This window comes from Panthera uncia, assembly GCF_023721935.1.
Source record: "Panthera uncia isolate 11264 chromosome C1 unlocalized genomic scaffold, Puncia_PCG_1.0 HiC_scaffold_4, whole genome shotgun sequence".
NCBI lineage: Eukaryota > Metazoa > Chordata > Mammalia > Carnivora > Felidae > Panthera > Panthera uncia.
Window position 1 is genome coordinate 61812740 of NW_026057585.1, and position 15016 is coordinate 61827755.

Sequence of the window (15016 nt, forward strand, 5' to 3'; positions counted from 1 at the left end):
GAGGCCCTCCCCAAACTCACCTGCAGATTGTCTCAATGAGTTTCCTGGTGACCCACACCACCAGCTGTGTGACCTAGGTGACCTTATACTATCTGAGGTCCCTTATTTTGAGGGCCCAGAACACTGCCCAGCACACGGTAGGCACCCAGCATCTTTCGTGAATACAGAAACAATGACCTTGCAAGAGCTGTGTGAGGAGTAAATAGGATGCGGTGTGTAAGGTGCCGGGCCCAGAGCAGGACCTGGATGCTATGTGAATAGAGGCCAGCTGAACCACAGACGTTATTCCATTAACCCAGATGCTAAGGAGAAACCTACAATGAATACTCTCTTCAGATTTCCCGCAGTCATTATGGAATGAGCCCACAATTCAAGGAGTCCCGTAAGATCGCCCAAGTGTCAGAGAGCACCTATTACGTGGCAGATGCTAGGTGCACACCATCTACAGTCTTCAGAACAAGGAGGTCACGTTATCCTCAAGTTTCAGGTGAAGAAGGTGAAACTCAAAGAGACAAAGGCTCTTCTCTAAAGTCAAAATGGACCACGGGCAGAGCCGAGCTTAGGGTCAGGCAGTCAGGCTCCCAGGACTGCACCTGCTCAGGATGCCACCTACACGCAGCCACAGGAGACCCTTCTGACAGCACCCCACACCGGGCATAGGCCCCAGTGCCTCTCAAGGGCTCTTTATTGGCAGCCAGACCAGGGGACAAGGGAGCACTCAGGCTCCGGGCAGTCACTGCCCTGGATGCAGGATCTTCCACAGGAGGGGCAAGGGGGCTTCAGACTCAGAGTGGTCCTTGGCTCACACGGCACCATGCAAATACAGAGCTAAAAACTTCCTGAATGTCTCTGGCTGGAAACCAGTCGGCCCAACAGGTTCCTGGAAAAAACACAGCCCATTAGGATCCTGCTACTAGGTTTAATGAAAACAAAGGTCGGTTTTATGTAAACCCTCAGACCTGGATAATCCCAGTCTCTTCCTCTCGTGGACCAAGAAGCGGCACCAGGGAGCTGGTACAAAGAGAGGACGGAGGGGCTGGGTTGGTGGACGTGATGCGCTCATAGTGCTTTCAGCCAGTTCGTCAGTGGGCACCGCCCTCACGCCTCATCCCTCTCACCTCAACCACGGGGAACAAATGGTCTGCTGACCCTTTTCGTTCCGGGGGACGATAATCCCTCACTAATCCACACACACAGATCAGGCCCCTTCTCCTGTAGTGGGCCTATGCCCAGTGTTAGAAACCCAACGGAGGCTTGAATCTGGCTCTGCCCTCAAGGAGCTTGCGGCTGGGTGTTCGAACAGGGACACTAAGCGGTGACAGGCCTCACAGCAGTAGGGAAATGATGCTCAGGAAGCAGGGGAGATGACTCACTGACTCCCATACATGGAAGAGACCAGGTATGAATGAGTATTAAAGGGCAAGGAGAGTGGGCCAGAAAGGCAGAAGAAAAGGCAGGCGGCTTCACAGAGAGTACATGTGCCAGTGCAGAGGAGGGAAGAGAAGGGCGAGGCTGGAGCCCAGGGTCTGTGCTAGGGGGCGGGGTTGGGTCAGGAGCTGAACTAGACAAGCACCGAGGAGCCATGTGAGCAACCAGGATGTGTCTGGCACTAAGTCAGTGTTCTAGAAGGGAGGACCCAGAGACAAGAAGGAGAGCAGGGTTAAGGGCAGAGAGTGCAGGGGTAGCGGGTGTGGCTGCAGGTGACAGATAACGGAGTCTGGGGCCAAAGAGAAGGACCCAGACGGGGGAGGTGTTTACAGGGCAGAAGCAGCACCGACAGGTACAAGAGACGTAACTGTGCGGCTGCCGCACCGATGCTATTGGAGGGGCCGATACCAGCTCCACACAGCACGTCTGCTCAGGCCCATGCGGGACCCCCAGCCGCAGACCCAGCAGCACCCCTACTCTGCTCTCTCGCAGCCCCTGATGCGCTCTTGTCTCTTCAGAGTGCTTATCACCACCTGACATTACAGCATTAATTTTAGACACCGCCGCCGCCCACTGCACAGGAAGCAGGCCTACACTCTGCCAGGGGAGCACTGAGGTGCGGTAGTGATGAGCCACAGGAAGAATCCCGTGTCCTAGGAATGAATGCCTCGTCCACAGGCCCTGCCTCCGAAGAGCTTAGAGCTCAGTTTGATGGAGGAGAAAAAGCTACAAACAGCTGACTGCAGCACAGCAGCAGGACTGTGCTATGATGGGGGAAACATGGGGACTACGGGACCCACCCGAGACACTTAAGTGAGGCTGGCAGTGGGGTGCTGGGTCCTTATGCTAAACCTGGAAGGACAAGGAGGGGATGGCCAGATGAAAGAAATGGGGGCGGGGGGAGAAGCCTCCTTTACAAAAGCAGCAGCTCCTACTAAGACCCCAGGCTAGCAGCTGGGCACGCAGGGTGCCGTGAGGAGCCGGGTGTGGAGGGGGACAGGGGGAAGCGGGAGGGGAGAGCCAGGGAGAGCCCAGGGTGGAAGGTGCCATTTTAGGTGACAGGCAGGGCTAAAGTAGCCCTCCAGGTAGAGATCCTGGGCAGGAAGTTCCTAAAGCCAGGGTCCCACTCGCAAGCATCCCTTCAACTCTACCCCTGGCTCACTCTGGGGAAACTGAGTCACAGCCCCGATCCAATCACAAGACTGGAGATGGCTGGACTTACCACCACCACCTTCTTTTTGATCACTGGGCGACACCAAAAATGCTGATAGAGGAGCTGGTCTGAGTCCACCCAGACCAGATTCTTGACGCCCTCGTTAGAGGCCAGGTCTGTGGTGTTCAGCTGTAACACCAGGAACTGGAAGACACGTCCATCGGTGCCCACGCTCTGCACAACTACCGGCTGCTCCAAAACTTTAGTGTCACTCTGAGAGGAAAAGGGGACAAGTAAATCAAACCAGAAACGCTGGGGTGTGAAGAACGGCACAGAACAGGCGGCTCCTAGTTCCGGCCTTTACAACAAACGTCTGCTCCCATTTAAGGGTTCCACCACGGGGCCATGAAAACAGAGTAAGTTGAGGGCACCATCCAGAACGAGGCCAGCCCTCCCTCCCCCAGCCTGGCTCTGCTGACGTGGCAGCTCATGGTTAAGCACACGGAATAATCCCTGCCGCTGGGAGGTGATGACCGGGCAAGCGGCAAGAGTACAGGAAGGTGAGCTGGGAAGTTAACAAGAAATCCCTCGAACCCATGGTGTTACGTGATGGAAACGGCAGTGACATCGGTTCCATCGAACGTTAACCTGGAGGGTCAGTGAACATATATAACCTCACTCAGTTCTCACTCTACTTGACAGATGAGGAAACCGAGACTCAGCAAGGCAAGTGACTTATCTGAAGTCACACAGACGTGGGGCGCCGAACGCAGACTGGCCCACGCTCCGGCATGCTCACTTTTCACTTCTGCCTTGCTCCTGAGGGCCTGGCACCCTGGAATGCTCTAAGCCTGCAGTTAGTTGCCTTACTTGGGCTTCGTGCTCCCGACGCAACTCCAGAACGTGTCAGATTCCTGGAGTGTCCACAGCACTGTGTCGGCACCAGGTTTTCCCCAGTCAACACATTTGCTAATGCTCTCTCAATTAGTGCCCCTTGGTAATAATAAGAACAGCAGCAACCAGTTACTGAAAGCCTCTCGCGTGCCTGGCATTGTATCGGTTTTACATAGAGTCACCTGTAATCTCATGATTCTAGCAGTCTATTCCCACTTCACAGATGAGGGTCAGAGAGGTGGTATAATCTGTTCCAGGTTACCCACGAGACGTGAGCCAGGATCAGAGCCCAAGCTACGAAATCACTTAAAACCCCATCGTGACTGACACCTAGCGCCCCACTGTATCTGACACTAGTACCTCTCTGCACCCCTGGTAGCGTCCCAGCAGGGATGATAAATTCTATGTTCACACTACTGAGACTTCGCGCAGAGTCCAGTTTGGTGACGACTACCCACGGGACAGAGATCCAACGGGCAAGCCCCATGAAGCAGAGCATCCTGGATTCAAAAATGCTGCCTACGTTCACCCCTCCGGGCTGAATGCGACATTAGGAATAGCTAATGTCAGACCTCAGTGTGGGCCACACCGGGACTGCTGGCCTTAGAAATACCTGTTCTTAGCTGCACGAGAAATAAATAAAAAGAAAAGTACCTCTAAGTGTTAGCTGAGAATTCTGTATTGACTCTTATCTCCCTCTACAGATCAATAAAACTGCAGGTAGTACATAAATTTCTCAGCAATTTTACCCTTTACATGGAGGCTCTTCCCATAATTGCTCAACTTCACATCCCCAGGAATAATTTGTACCTGGAGGGGGTGGGGAGGTCCCCTCTCCTACCCAACTGGGTGGCAATTAGCGTCAGCCTTGCTACCCGGGCTCTGCTGGCAACAGCTGGCACAGACGCTATGACGAGCTTGCAGACCTGGTACCTGGCATGTGACTGCTTCCTTCCCCAGCCCCAGAGTCGAGAGGCAGCATGTCCTTTGAAGCTAGAGGGATCAGGGCTCCAATGCCAGCTTCCTCACTCGACAGCTGTGGGATCTTGGGCAAGTCACCTAACCGTCCAGAGCCTTCATGAGTACGCAGTCAGAGAATGGGAATAAAGACAACAACCCTCAAGGATTGGAAAGTCACATGAAGATATGACAGTGGCTAATTTCTTAGCTGTGTGACACTGGCAAAGTTACCTAGCCTCCCTGAGCTTCAGTTTCTTCATCTGTAACATGAAGCTGACCGTATCTGCCCAGGGGGTTGCTACAGGGATCTGACAATGCAGTGGTTTTCAACCTTGAGCTTAAACCAGCATCACCCAGAGGGCTTCTCACAGCACTGGTTACTTGGATTCCATCCCCAGTTTCTGATGCAGTTTTTCATTTCCACCAAGTTCCCAGATGATGCTCATGCAGCTAATCCACGACCACACTTTGAGAAACACTGACACAAAGAATCCTAACTAAACATCTGGCACGTGGCAAATGTTCAATCTAGGCAAGGTCCATTCCACTCCCTATCTCATTTGGCTAACCACACCTCCACAAACCCACCTAGTTCCTAGACCAAGAAGGATGGGAAACAGAACACTGAGTTTCACTCCTCCGGGGGGGGGGCCTCGGACCTGGGAGCTGGCAGCAACTCTCAGCCCTCCTCCTAATACACACCCATCCCACCCCCTCCCCGACTCCCCAGGATCCAGTGTCCTGGGCCTGCTCAGGGAATCCCCTACTGCCATTCCCTACTCCCTCCCGGGAGGCCTTTGCTCCCAGGCCAGGCTCTCACCAATGTGGGGGCTAGCTCTGTGGGACAACTACTCAGCCTGCACGTTACACCATCCAGGTCTGAGACACTCTCTCGGAATCAAGGGGCTATCACCAAATGGCATCTGGGTCCCCAGAACCCGCCCTCACTTGGCAGGCAGGTCTGCACCACCTCTACTGCTCTCCTTCCTCCTGCCCAAAGGAGCCTTGTGCTCCAGGTCTGGTATCAGAGAACCGAGGTGGCGTCCCAGAGCACAAGTAACTGAAGCTGTAGGCGCTGGGTGCACCTAGTTCCGGTCCTCTCTCCCCCACTCACTGTGTGTAATGCTGGACAAGCTGTATTTGGTGGCATCCCTTGGGAAACGGGGATGACAAAGAAACCTTGTGGGCTATTTTGATCAACAAATGAGGTATCTTATGTAAAAACACGGGCACACCGTAGGCCCCCAAAAGATGTCAGTTTACCCCTGTGGGGTGAGTGGAAGTGCCTCTCCCTGAAACTACTCAGTCAAGCAAGGAATCCCCCCTGTGCCTCCCTTCTTTCCGTGAGCAGCGTAAGCAGGAGGCCAACAACACGTCAAGTACCTTGGAGGTCTTCTCCACATACATACCCCATAGAGGTGCCGGGCCTGAGCCAGGGCATTGCCAAAGGCAAACAGGATCATCTTGGCCCGCAGGTGATCTGGTTGAAGGCGGTGTGGTCGTAAACTGGCTGTCTCCAGGAAATATAAGGTGTGGGGATAGGGGTAAGGATAGCCCTCCTGGAATCCTGCAAGGTACATAATCATGTGGAGGGGTGGAAAGGATGATCAGCCTGTCCCAAAGCCTGAGGAATGTCACCCGACCTTAGCTCCGTGCCAGGCACTACAGACTCAGTAAAGGCAGATGTTACCCCTACAGCTCAGGGGATGACAAACTACAGCCTGCCAGCCACATCTGGCCCCTCCCATTTGTGAAAATAAAGTTTGTACTGGGACGTAGCCATGTCCACTCATTTACACAGTGTCTACGGAGTAGTTGTCACAGAGACCATCTGTGGCCTGCTAAACCTGAACTATTTACTATCTCTTTACTGAAAATGTTGCCAACCTGTGCCAGGTGATTCCTGCATGCTAGCTCTAACGACACCCCTTTCTCGCCCATTCAAGCACATAGGTGACAATGATGTCAGTAGAAGGAAACCTGAAATCTACACTAATTATATTTTTAAAAGCAAATCGTTTACGAAACGCCACACTTTATTATTAGCAATAAGTAACTCACTTCACACCTCACAAGTGAGCTGCAAACACTGGCACTGAGAATCAAGGCTTAGCCCTTGTTATCCCAGCCACACAACCCTGCCAGGCCATCATTCTCATCCCCTGCACTGCTAGGAGTAAACCCTGGGTAGGGTGGCAGCTTCCGGAACAAGTAATCTGAATCAGTGAAAGCAGGTGTAAAAAGGAGGAAGAAAGAGGCCGGGAAGACACTGGCTATGAAAATCCCAGAGGTGGGTGCCTGGGTGGCTCAGTAGGTTAAGCATCTTACTTCAGCTCATAGGTCATGATCTCAGGGTTCATAAGTTCGAGTCCTGCATCAGGTGAGCACAAGTCCTGCTTCGGGGGAGCCCTACTTCTCTCTCTCACCACCCCCTCTTGCTCTCTGCCCCTCCTGGGATTCTCTCTCTGCCCCTTGCTCCCTTGTGCCCTCTCTGAAAAGAAAAGAAAAGAGAAAGGAAAGAAGGAAGGAAGGAAGGAAGGAAGGAAGGAAGGAAGAAAGAAAGAAAGAAAGAAAGAAAGAAAGAAAGAAAGAAAGAAAGAAAAAGAAAAAAGAAAATCCCAGAGGCAAGCGCTGCTTCAGACAGACAAGACTTGCCGTGGGCACTTCCGGTGGGCCCTCCCCGTGCGCCCAGCCTGAGACATGCACCAGAACAGCAGCCAAGTGCAGCCTGCCACTACTTTTGAGAGGCTCAGTCTAGAGGGGAAGCAGACGGAAAAAGTGACCATCTCCACACGGAGGACATGTGAAGATATGGGGTGAGCCAGGGGCGGGGGGAGGACAGATGAAAGGCCTCTGACGACGCTGGAAGACCTCACAGCATTTCTGGGAAGAAGCGATTCCAAAGATGAACTGTGACAGATGAACTACTGAGGTGAAGGCAAAAAGAGGTGGACGGTCACAAATCTCAGGGAGAGGACGTGCCGGAGCCTCTGGTGAGAAGGGCTCCACGTGTTACACGTAGCTGGAATAACGGAGGGTCTGCGGGGTATGGGGGAGACAAAAGTAAGGTTGGTGGCTGGAGAGAGGGGCCGAGGCCAGGCCTGGAGGCCCTCATGTGATAAACTGAGGAGTTCCAACTTTACCCAACAGGCAACAGGGAGGTGGGCATGGAGGGAAGGACGGAATCTGCTTCAGAAGGGTGCCTCTGGAACCAGGAACCAGAGGGACTGACAGAAAACAGCCTAGGTCAGACCGGCCAGCTGGGAGGCTGTGGCAACAGGCTGGCTGAGAATGGGTGGGGCTGCTGGAGGTTGTCACTGTGGAGATGACGGGAGGCTGGGAGGAAGACACTACACCTCACAGGGACGGACTGGATGGCACGAACAGCGGGCCTGCCCAGCCTGACACCCTCATTTCTGTCTTGGCTGCCTAGGGAGATGGTGATGCCTTATTCGATGGAGCTTAGATGAACAGCCCCATTTGAGGCCTGTGGGGCTTCCTCAGTCCTAGCAGAATGTTGGCCAGAGTTTACAGGGTGCATAGAGAGAAGGGTGTCTCTCAAGGGACGTGTGAATAAAGGAAACACCTGGTGCCTGGCCAAAAGGCCCCCCAAAGATACCCATTCCAACTCTGATGCAACAGTTACCTCTCAGAGGTCAAAAGCAAAGTCAGCCTTTGAACTGAACCCCTTAACCTCCCTGAGTCTCGTTTCCTTGACTACAAAATAGGGACAACAGTACCTGGCACAAAGGCTGCTACATGGCTCTTAGGAGAAAATGCTCATGAGGCACCCAGCGCAGATTTAGTAAGCATTCAATATATCCCTTCCCTTCAGAAAAAGCACGAACCTCATCTCCATGCTTCCTGGAAATGCAAGGCTTTGACGTTTACCTGTGTTGTCTTTCACATCATAAACATTGCATTCCTGAAGATCAATAGTGGGTGATATGGGATAGAAAGTCTCAAGAACATGATTCTTAGTAGCTTCAACCTCCTCCTTGGAGGCGATGGCGGGCAGCGGATCCTTGGTATTCAGTCGGGCTCCACTAGAACCACGGACCTGAAGGAGAAAAGACTCTAAAAGGGGAGAAAGACAATTAGTCTACCCTGGTCTAAAGCCTTACCTCAGCTCAGCCAAGTCTAGAGCCTTCACCCTGCCATGCTCAAGTCTTACCGCTGTCCTAGCTGATCAGCCTAATTGCAGAAAACAAAACTTTGGTTAAATGTTAACCCAGGGATTCTTGAGAAGGGGATCGATCGATGCACTCTTCTTCCTGTGTTCCCTGGCCAACGAGTCCTGAGGCCCGGCAGGCTCTGTAGGTTAGGGCTGTCCCACACAGATGTTTCCAAGCACCTGCTCTACACTGGAGACCCAGAAATTAATGACAGTTACCCTCTGCTCTCAAGAAGCTCACCAGGTAAGGTGCATACAAAAGTATGAGCCATATTCAGAGACAGTAAAGGTGGGGAAAGCCGGCCTCCTCTCAGAGGTCTGAGAATCCTTCTGAAAGTGGTGTGCCTTCAAACTAGCTTCCGACGGATGGATAAGAGCAGAACTTCTCAACTGTGGCACTATTCTCATTTTTGACCAGATAATTCTTCGGTGAGGGAAACTGTCCTGTGCAGCATCCCTCACCCTTACCCCCTAGATGCCAGCAGACCTCCCCGCTCTTCAAGTCATGACAATCAAAAATGTCTCCAGACCTTGCCACATCTCCCTTAGAGGGCAAAACTGCCCTTGGTTAGTTAACAGTTGGCCCAGGCAAAGAAAGGGAAGGAAAAACATTTTGGTTAAGGAAGAATAACCTGTGCAAAGGCACAGAAGTGTGCTCCTCCACAGCAGAGTTTAAGGAGACAAATCCAGGTGACTAGAGCGTGCTGTGGCAGGGAGGGAGGTAGGGAGGGAGGGAGGGAGGGAGGGAGGGAGAGGGACTGAGACCAGAGGCTGAGGAGAAAGGCTTTATTAAACTCCGGAAAAGGGCCAAGTTGTTTTCAACAGCTGACAGTGAAAAAACTGTGCCAGTCAGAAAGCCTCACCTAGGTCGGATCAGCATATCTGCTACATGGAGACACAAGTTTATGAGGAAACAAACTCGCATCGGACGAATCAGCAAACCTGCCACCGTGAACATGTGCGGATGCCCTTCACGGAGGTCCCCACGGGAAGCTGCGTTGCCACCAGGCAAAATGTGCCTGAATGCCTCCCTGAGAATGGCCTCCTGAAGATTCTCCACGGAGGCAAATCTTCCTCTGCTTTGGGTTTTTAGAAACAGTCAAATCATAATGTGATGGTAACAGATCAAGGGTAATGATCTTCTATGTCTAAAAGCTGGTTTGGCCAAGAGCGCTGTCATATAATTAGCGTGTGGTCTCCCTCACTGGGTATGTAAAACAGGGATACTACATCTGTGGATGGATAAACTCTGATCTGCTTGTTAAAGTACATCATACCCACACCTCAAGAAGAGTTTCCTAAAGTATTTCCTGTTTCCTCACATATAATCTGCAAGGAAGATAAATGTGCCCGGACCTCTCCTAACCTTGGGTTTTAGATTCTCCCCACAGACCACTCTAGTGTGGTTTCCAATTCAATTCCCTCCACATCCCTCCTCCAGTGACAGCTCCAAATGGGGCAGTTTAATTAGAGGTAATACTTGATGATGGGCCAACAAGTACTCCTCTATTAATGAGGATCACTAATTTCCTTAGTGGTGCCATTACCTCTGCAAAGCTGACTCCGTGCCAGAAAGTCCATACTCAAAGGGGCAAGCTGGAGAAACCTGACCTGAAAATCCTAAAATCATTCCAGAGCTGGTTTCCCTGCTCCAGAATTCCACCAATCACAACACTGGTGTGCTTTGAACATCCCTGAAACCCCTCAGCGTGGTAATCATTCGCCCATCCCTTCAGTCAGCACCTATCATGTGCCATGAACTGTTAAGGCACCGCAGACAAAAATGAATAAGGCAAGGTCCCTGCCATCAGAAGTTCAGTCTAGTGGGGCAGATATTAGATATTAGAGAATTCCAATACAGTATAATACATGCTCTAATAAAAATAGGCATGATTGGCATAAGAAGCACAGAAGAGAACTAGCTAATCTCTGCATTCACATAGGAAGGGGGCTGGGGCCTTGCAGACAAGTAGAATTTAACCAAAGGAGGAAAGTAGAAAAGAACATTCCACACAGAATGTACAGCACAGTGCAAAAGCTGTCAAAGTTTCATGCCAAAAAGCTCCAGGTGGCTGAAGTGTAAATTTGGCCCGGGGATAGGGGCGCCTGGGTGGCTCAGTTGGTTAAGCGGCCGACTTCGGCTCAGGTCATGATCTCGTGGTCCGTGAGTTCAAGCCCCGCGTCGGGCTCTGTGCTGACAGCTCAGAGCCTGAGGCCTGTTTCAGATTCTGTGTCTCCCTCTCTCTGACCCTCCCCTGTTCATGCTCTGTCTCTCCGTCTCAAAAATAAATAAAAAATGTTAAAAAAATAAATTAAAAAAAAAAATTTGGCCCGGGGATGGGGCTGAAGGTAGGGGTAGCAGAGAAGGAGGTAAGACTAGAAAGACTAGGTGGTGGCCACATTACAGCGGCTCTGAATCCTATGATAAATGGTTTAAGCTCCTGGGAGACACTTAAGGATCTGAAACAGGGGAGGGAAGTGCGCTTTAGAAAGATCACTCTGGCAGCTACGTGGAAAATGGATTTGGAAAAGGAAGAAAGCATGAATGGGGTAAGAAGCCTCTTGCAATCCAGTATGAGCTTTGTGAAGGCAGAGATAGACTGTGCTTCATCACTTATCTTCAACATTTAGGCACTCATGGGCACTCAATAGATAGATATGGTTGAATTAAGTCTTGGGAAAAAGTGACTAAAACCAAAAAGACTGGCCTGTGGCTAATGATAGGAGGAGGTGTCTGAGCCTACAAATTGGTCTGTGAAGGATGGAAATGAGCACAGGTATAGAGGCGGTGGTGGTGAGCTGGTAGTCAGGCTAAAAGTAGAAAGATAAAATACAGACCAAGATGACTAACCTCGATTCCAGGTGGTGGATAACGTGTAGTTTTTGGCACAGATCCGCCTGGCCAGAGAGGGATGCTTGAGAATCTGGGATTTACACAGCTGTATCAGACTGTCCACAATGACTGGGCTTGGAGGAAAGAAGAAACATTTGGAGATGTAAAGCAACAGGTTGACTCCCAAGATCCACTGACTGGAAATCTTACTGACTTGGGGGAAACTCACCAGTAGGTCTCTCTCTTGGGGGTGTCTTCAGTGGAGTGCCAAAGACGGGCGTGAAAGATCACATTCAGAATGCGTTCATCTTGGTTCTCTATGTGGTTCTTTGGATCATCAACAAGGCTAAGCACTTTCTTGGGAAGGCCTTCTATTAATTTGGCCTTGGTTAGCCACAGGGCCTGCTTTACACCTTTGGGGTAATCAGTTACAAAAACCAAAAAAACAAAAAAGGTGATTCAATAAGAATTGCTTAAGTCTGCCAATAGCATCTTAGGGAAACGTCTGTCTTGAGAGAGACAGGATTTGTACTGTGACATCTGAGGAGTCAGAACTAAAATAAGAGTGAACGCCAGGAGCACCAAATTTCAACTCAACCTCAGGAATGACTGCCTACCTAAGGATGGTCAACAGTTGACTGAGGCAGTAGATGCCTGCACAGGAGGAATTCAAACAGCAGCTAAGATGGCTGGGGTCGTAAGGCTAAATCTTGCAGGAAAGTGTCTGTCTGTTGCCTGCAAGATTCAGACTCTAGACTCTGGGACTAGATCGACGGATGCCAACATTTCAAATCCTAGATCCCTTCTATTAACCCACACCAAAATCCCTGATTGGAAAAGCCCATGACAGTGGGCTGGTGACTGCTTTGGGTAGCAGGCTACTCATCCCAGATGGGAAAACACCACTGTTTCAGAGATAGATCTTCATTTAAAAGCGATGTCTGGGATTAAATGGAGCCTAGGGTACTTTGGGGGAGACACCTTCAGGCAATTTCCTTTGTGCTAATAAATGAAATGTTATAAGGGCAATGGGACTTTTCACTTTCAGCCTTGCAGGCCTTGAGAAATACAAACATTTAAAAATGTAACTTCTGGATTTTGTGGTGCACCAGAAAAAGCCCTGAGTGGGAGTCAGGTAACCTGAATTTTAGTTCTGACACCGCCACTGTTTCTTAAACTTGAAAAAATTAAAAAAAAATTTTTTTTTTAATTAAAAAAATTGAGATTTGGGGGCACCTGGGTGGCTCAGTTGATTGAACATCCAACTCTTGTCAGGTCATGATCTTAAGGTCATGATATCAAGTCCAGGATGGGCTCGCTGCACTCTCCAGTGGGCATGGAGGCTGCTTAAGATTCTCTCTCCTCTCTGCCTCTGTCCCTCCCCCGCTCGCTCTCTCTCTCTCTCAAAAAAAAATAAATAAATAAAATTGAGATTTTTACGGTTCACTAGAATACGAATAATATGTAATAATTACAGATGCCATTTACTGAGCATCACCGTTTACCTGTCCCAGGTACTTTATCTACAAGTTGGATGTGATTTTATGGAATGGAGGAGATCCATCTGGAATCCATTATAGGATGGATTTTATGAAACTCAGAGACTAAGGAATTTACTTCAAGTTACACACCCCGAAAGTGATGGTGGGGAGGACAACGTGAGTCTGTCTACCCTAAAGCCTGGTAATGTTCCCGGGGTCACTCAAGGGTACCAAGTCTTGTGAGGTCCATCATAACACCTTGGTAGGGCAATGGAAGTGTTTAGATGCTGTAAAGTCAGTTTTCAGGAATGGGTCTGATGGGCTTAAGAGACTGGCTGGTTGACTTAAGTTTTTGTCAAATCAAGGATTTATTCTCTGGCTTAGTCCGAAAATCCTGCCAGGTCTTTGTTTCTTAACTACTCCTTGGAAAATACTGCTCCCACTGAACCTGACCATTTTGTGTTTTTAGAACCAGAATCTGCACAGTAATTTGGGGACTAAGGAAGAACAGGCAAGAATACAGAAAGGGGGGACACCTGGGTGGCTCAGTCAGTTAAGCATCCAACTCTTGATATCAGCTCAGGTCGTGATCTCCCAGTTCGTGAATTCAAGCCCTGAGTCTGGCTCTGCGCGGACAGTGAGAAGACTGGTTGGGATATTCTCTCTCTCTGTCTCTCTATTTCTCTGCTGCCCACCCCCCTGCCCACCACTTCTCCACCTCCCCCCACCACGCGCTGGCACTCTGTCTGAAAATAAACTTTAAAAAAATATATATATATATATACACATATATATGCATATATACATATATATATGTATATATATATATATATATACATATACATATATATATGTATATATATATATATAGAAAGTGACTCAATAAAAGAAGCCCTCCCACCCCCACGGACCCTGTAAAGTAATTTCTGGTACTGCTCTAGACACACAGACTGGTTTCATTCAGCTCAGTCATTCTGACCTGCTCTGAGTGAGAATGAGGTGGGGAGGTGGGGGAAATAGGCTAGATGGCTTTTAGGTCCAAATCCCTTCCTTGAGAACACCTCAGCTCTGACCTTTGACAAAGGACACTGATCTAGGAAACCAGATACGTAGCCCTGGCTTCACTATTAACCCACAGGGCATCTCTGGGCAAATCACATCCCTCTCTGTTACATTCACCAAGCCTGGGAAATGAGGCCATAGGCCAGGCGATTAATTAAGCACGCTTTCAGCTACGACTTTCCACTATAAACTCCCTCCACCTATTTCTTCAATGTAGTTATGTGTCCAGGGTGTTAAGAGCTGCAAAGGTCAATGTGGTCCAACTAGTCAAAACTACTCAGTTCACAGAAAAGAGAGGCTCTGGAAGGTTCAGCCACTTGCCCCAAATGACTGAGATTTAGATAGAGGCACGGCTAGGGCAGAAACCAGGTCTCTTCACCTCGCCACTCAACCTAATATTCGCTCACACAAGCACAGCACTTCACATCCCACTTAACCCTGAAACCCTCAGAAGACGTAATCACTACCGGCCCCATTTCGCAAAAGAAACCGAGCCCCGCAAAGTTTCAAGGTCTTGACTAAGGCCACAGAGGGTCGGGGTCGGTGCTGGGCGGAGGAACAAGGTCCCTCCTGCTGGTCCTAGGGTCTCACCCTCGAGGAGGCGGCAACGGTGGTGGAAGACGTAGCAGGCCCGATCCTTGTACAGCGGCTGCTCGTGAATCGGGGTTGGGCGGCGGAACTTTGGGTGCGTCCAACCAGGGTCCCAGGGTGGGAAGACCGGCCGCGCCAGCCCGGGCATGAAGTGCATCTTCCCAGCGTAGGTGATGGGCTCCAGTCCAGGGATCTCGTACACCCTGTCCAGGGGAGGAGGCTCGCGCTTCCGCGTGGAGCGCACGCCCCACTCGTACGCCCCGCGTGTCGGGGTCCCGCAGCCCCCAAGACCGAGCGGCCCAGGGCGAGCCAGTGCACGCCTCGCGTGCCCCGACGCCAACGCCATCCCGACTTAGTTTCCTCAAGACCTCCACCTGGACGCCGCCATATTCGCGCGCGCAAGGCCTGCTGGAAGCGAAAGGGGAGGGATGCCAAGGCTC

General features: G+C 50.6%; 1 protein-coding gene across 1 annotated transcript; it reads right to left on the minus strand.

Annotated features, from left to right (window-relative positions):
* Positions 1-96: 96 nt before the first annotated feature.
* Positions 97-14990, minus strand: MRPL37 (mitochondrial ribosomal protein L37). Its single transcript, XM_049617120.1, has 7 exons — positions 14577-14990; positions 11672-11855; positions 11461-11576; positions 8327-8512; positions 5845-6002; positions 2651-2854; positions 97-880 (listed from the first exon to the last, which is right to left on the minus strand). Exons 1-7 carry the CDS (start codon positions 14920-14922, stop codon positions 803-805), a joined length of 1272 nt encoding a protein of 423 aa, XP_049473077.1. The 5' UTR covers positions 14923-14990; the 3' UTR covers positions 97-802.
* Between the last annotated feature and the right edge of the window lie 26 nt (positions 14991-15016).

Coding starts and splice junctions, on each gene's coding strand:
- MRPL37 (XM_049617120.1), bottom strand. CDS start 14,922: ATGGCGTTGGCGTCGGGGCACGCGAGGCGTGCACTGGCTCGCCCTGGG. Junction 2,855..5,844: donor AGGCCCGGCACCTCTATGGG/GTATGTATGTGG, acceptor TTTTCCTCTCAG/AGTGACACTAAAGTTTTGGA. Junction 881..2,650: donor TCAAAAAGAAGGTGGTGGTG/GTAAGTCCAGCC, acceptor TGTTTTTTCCAG/GAACCTGTTGGGCCGACTGG.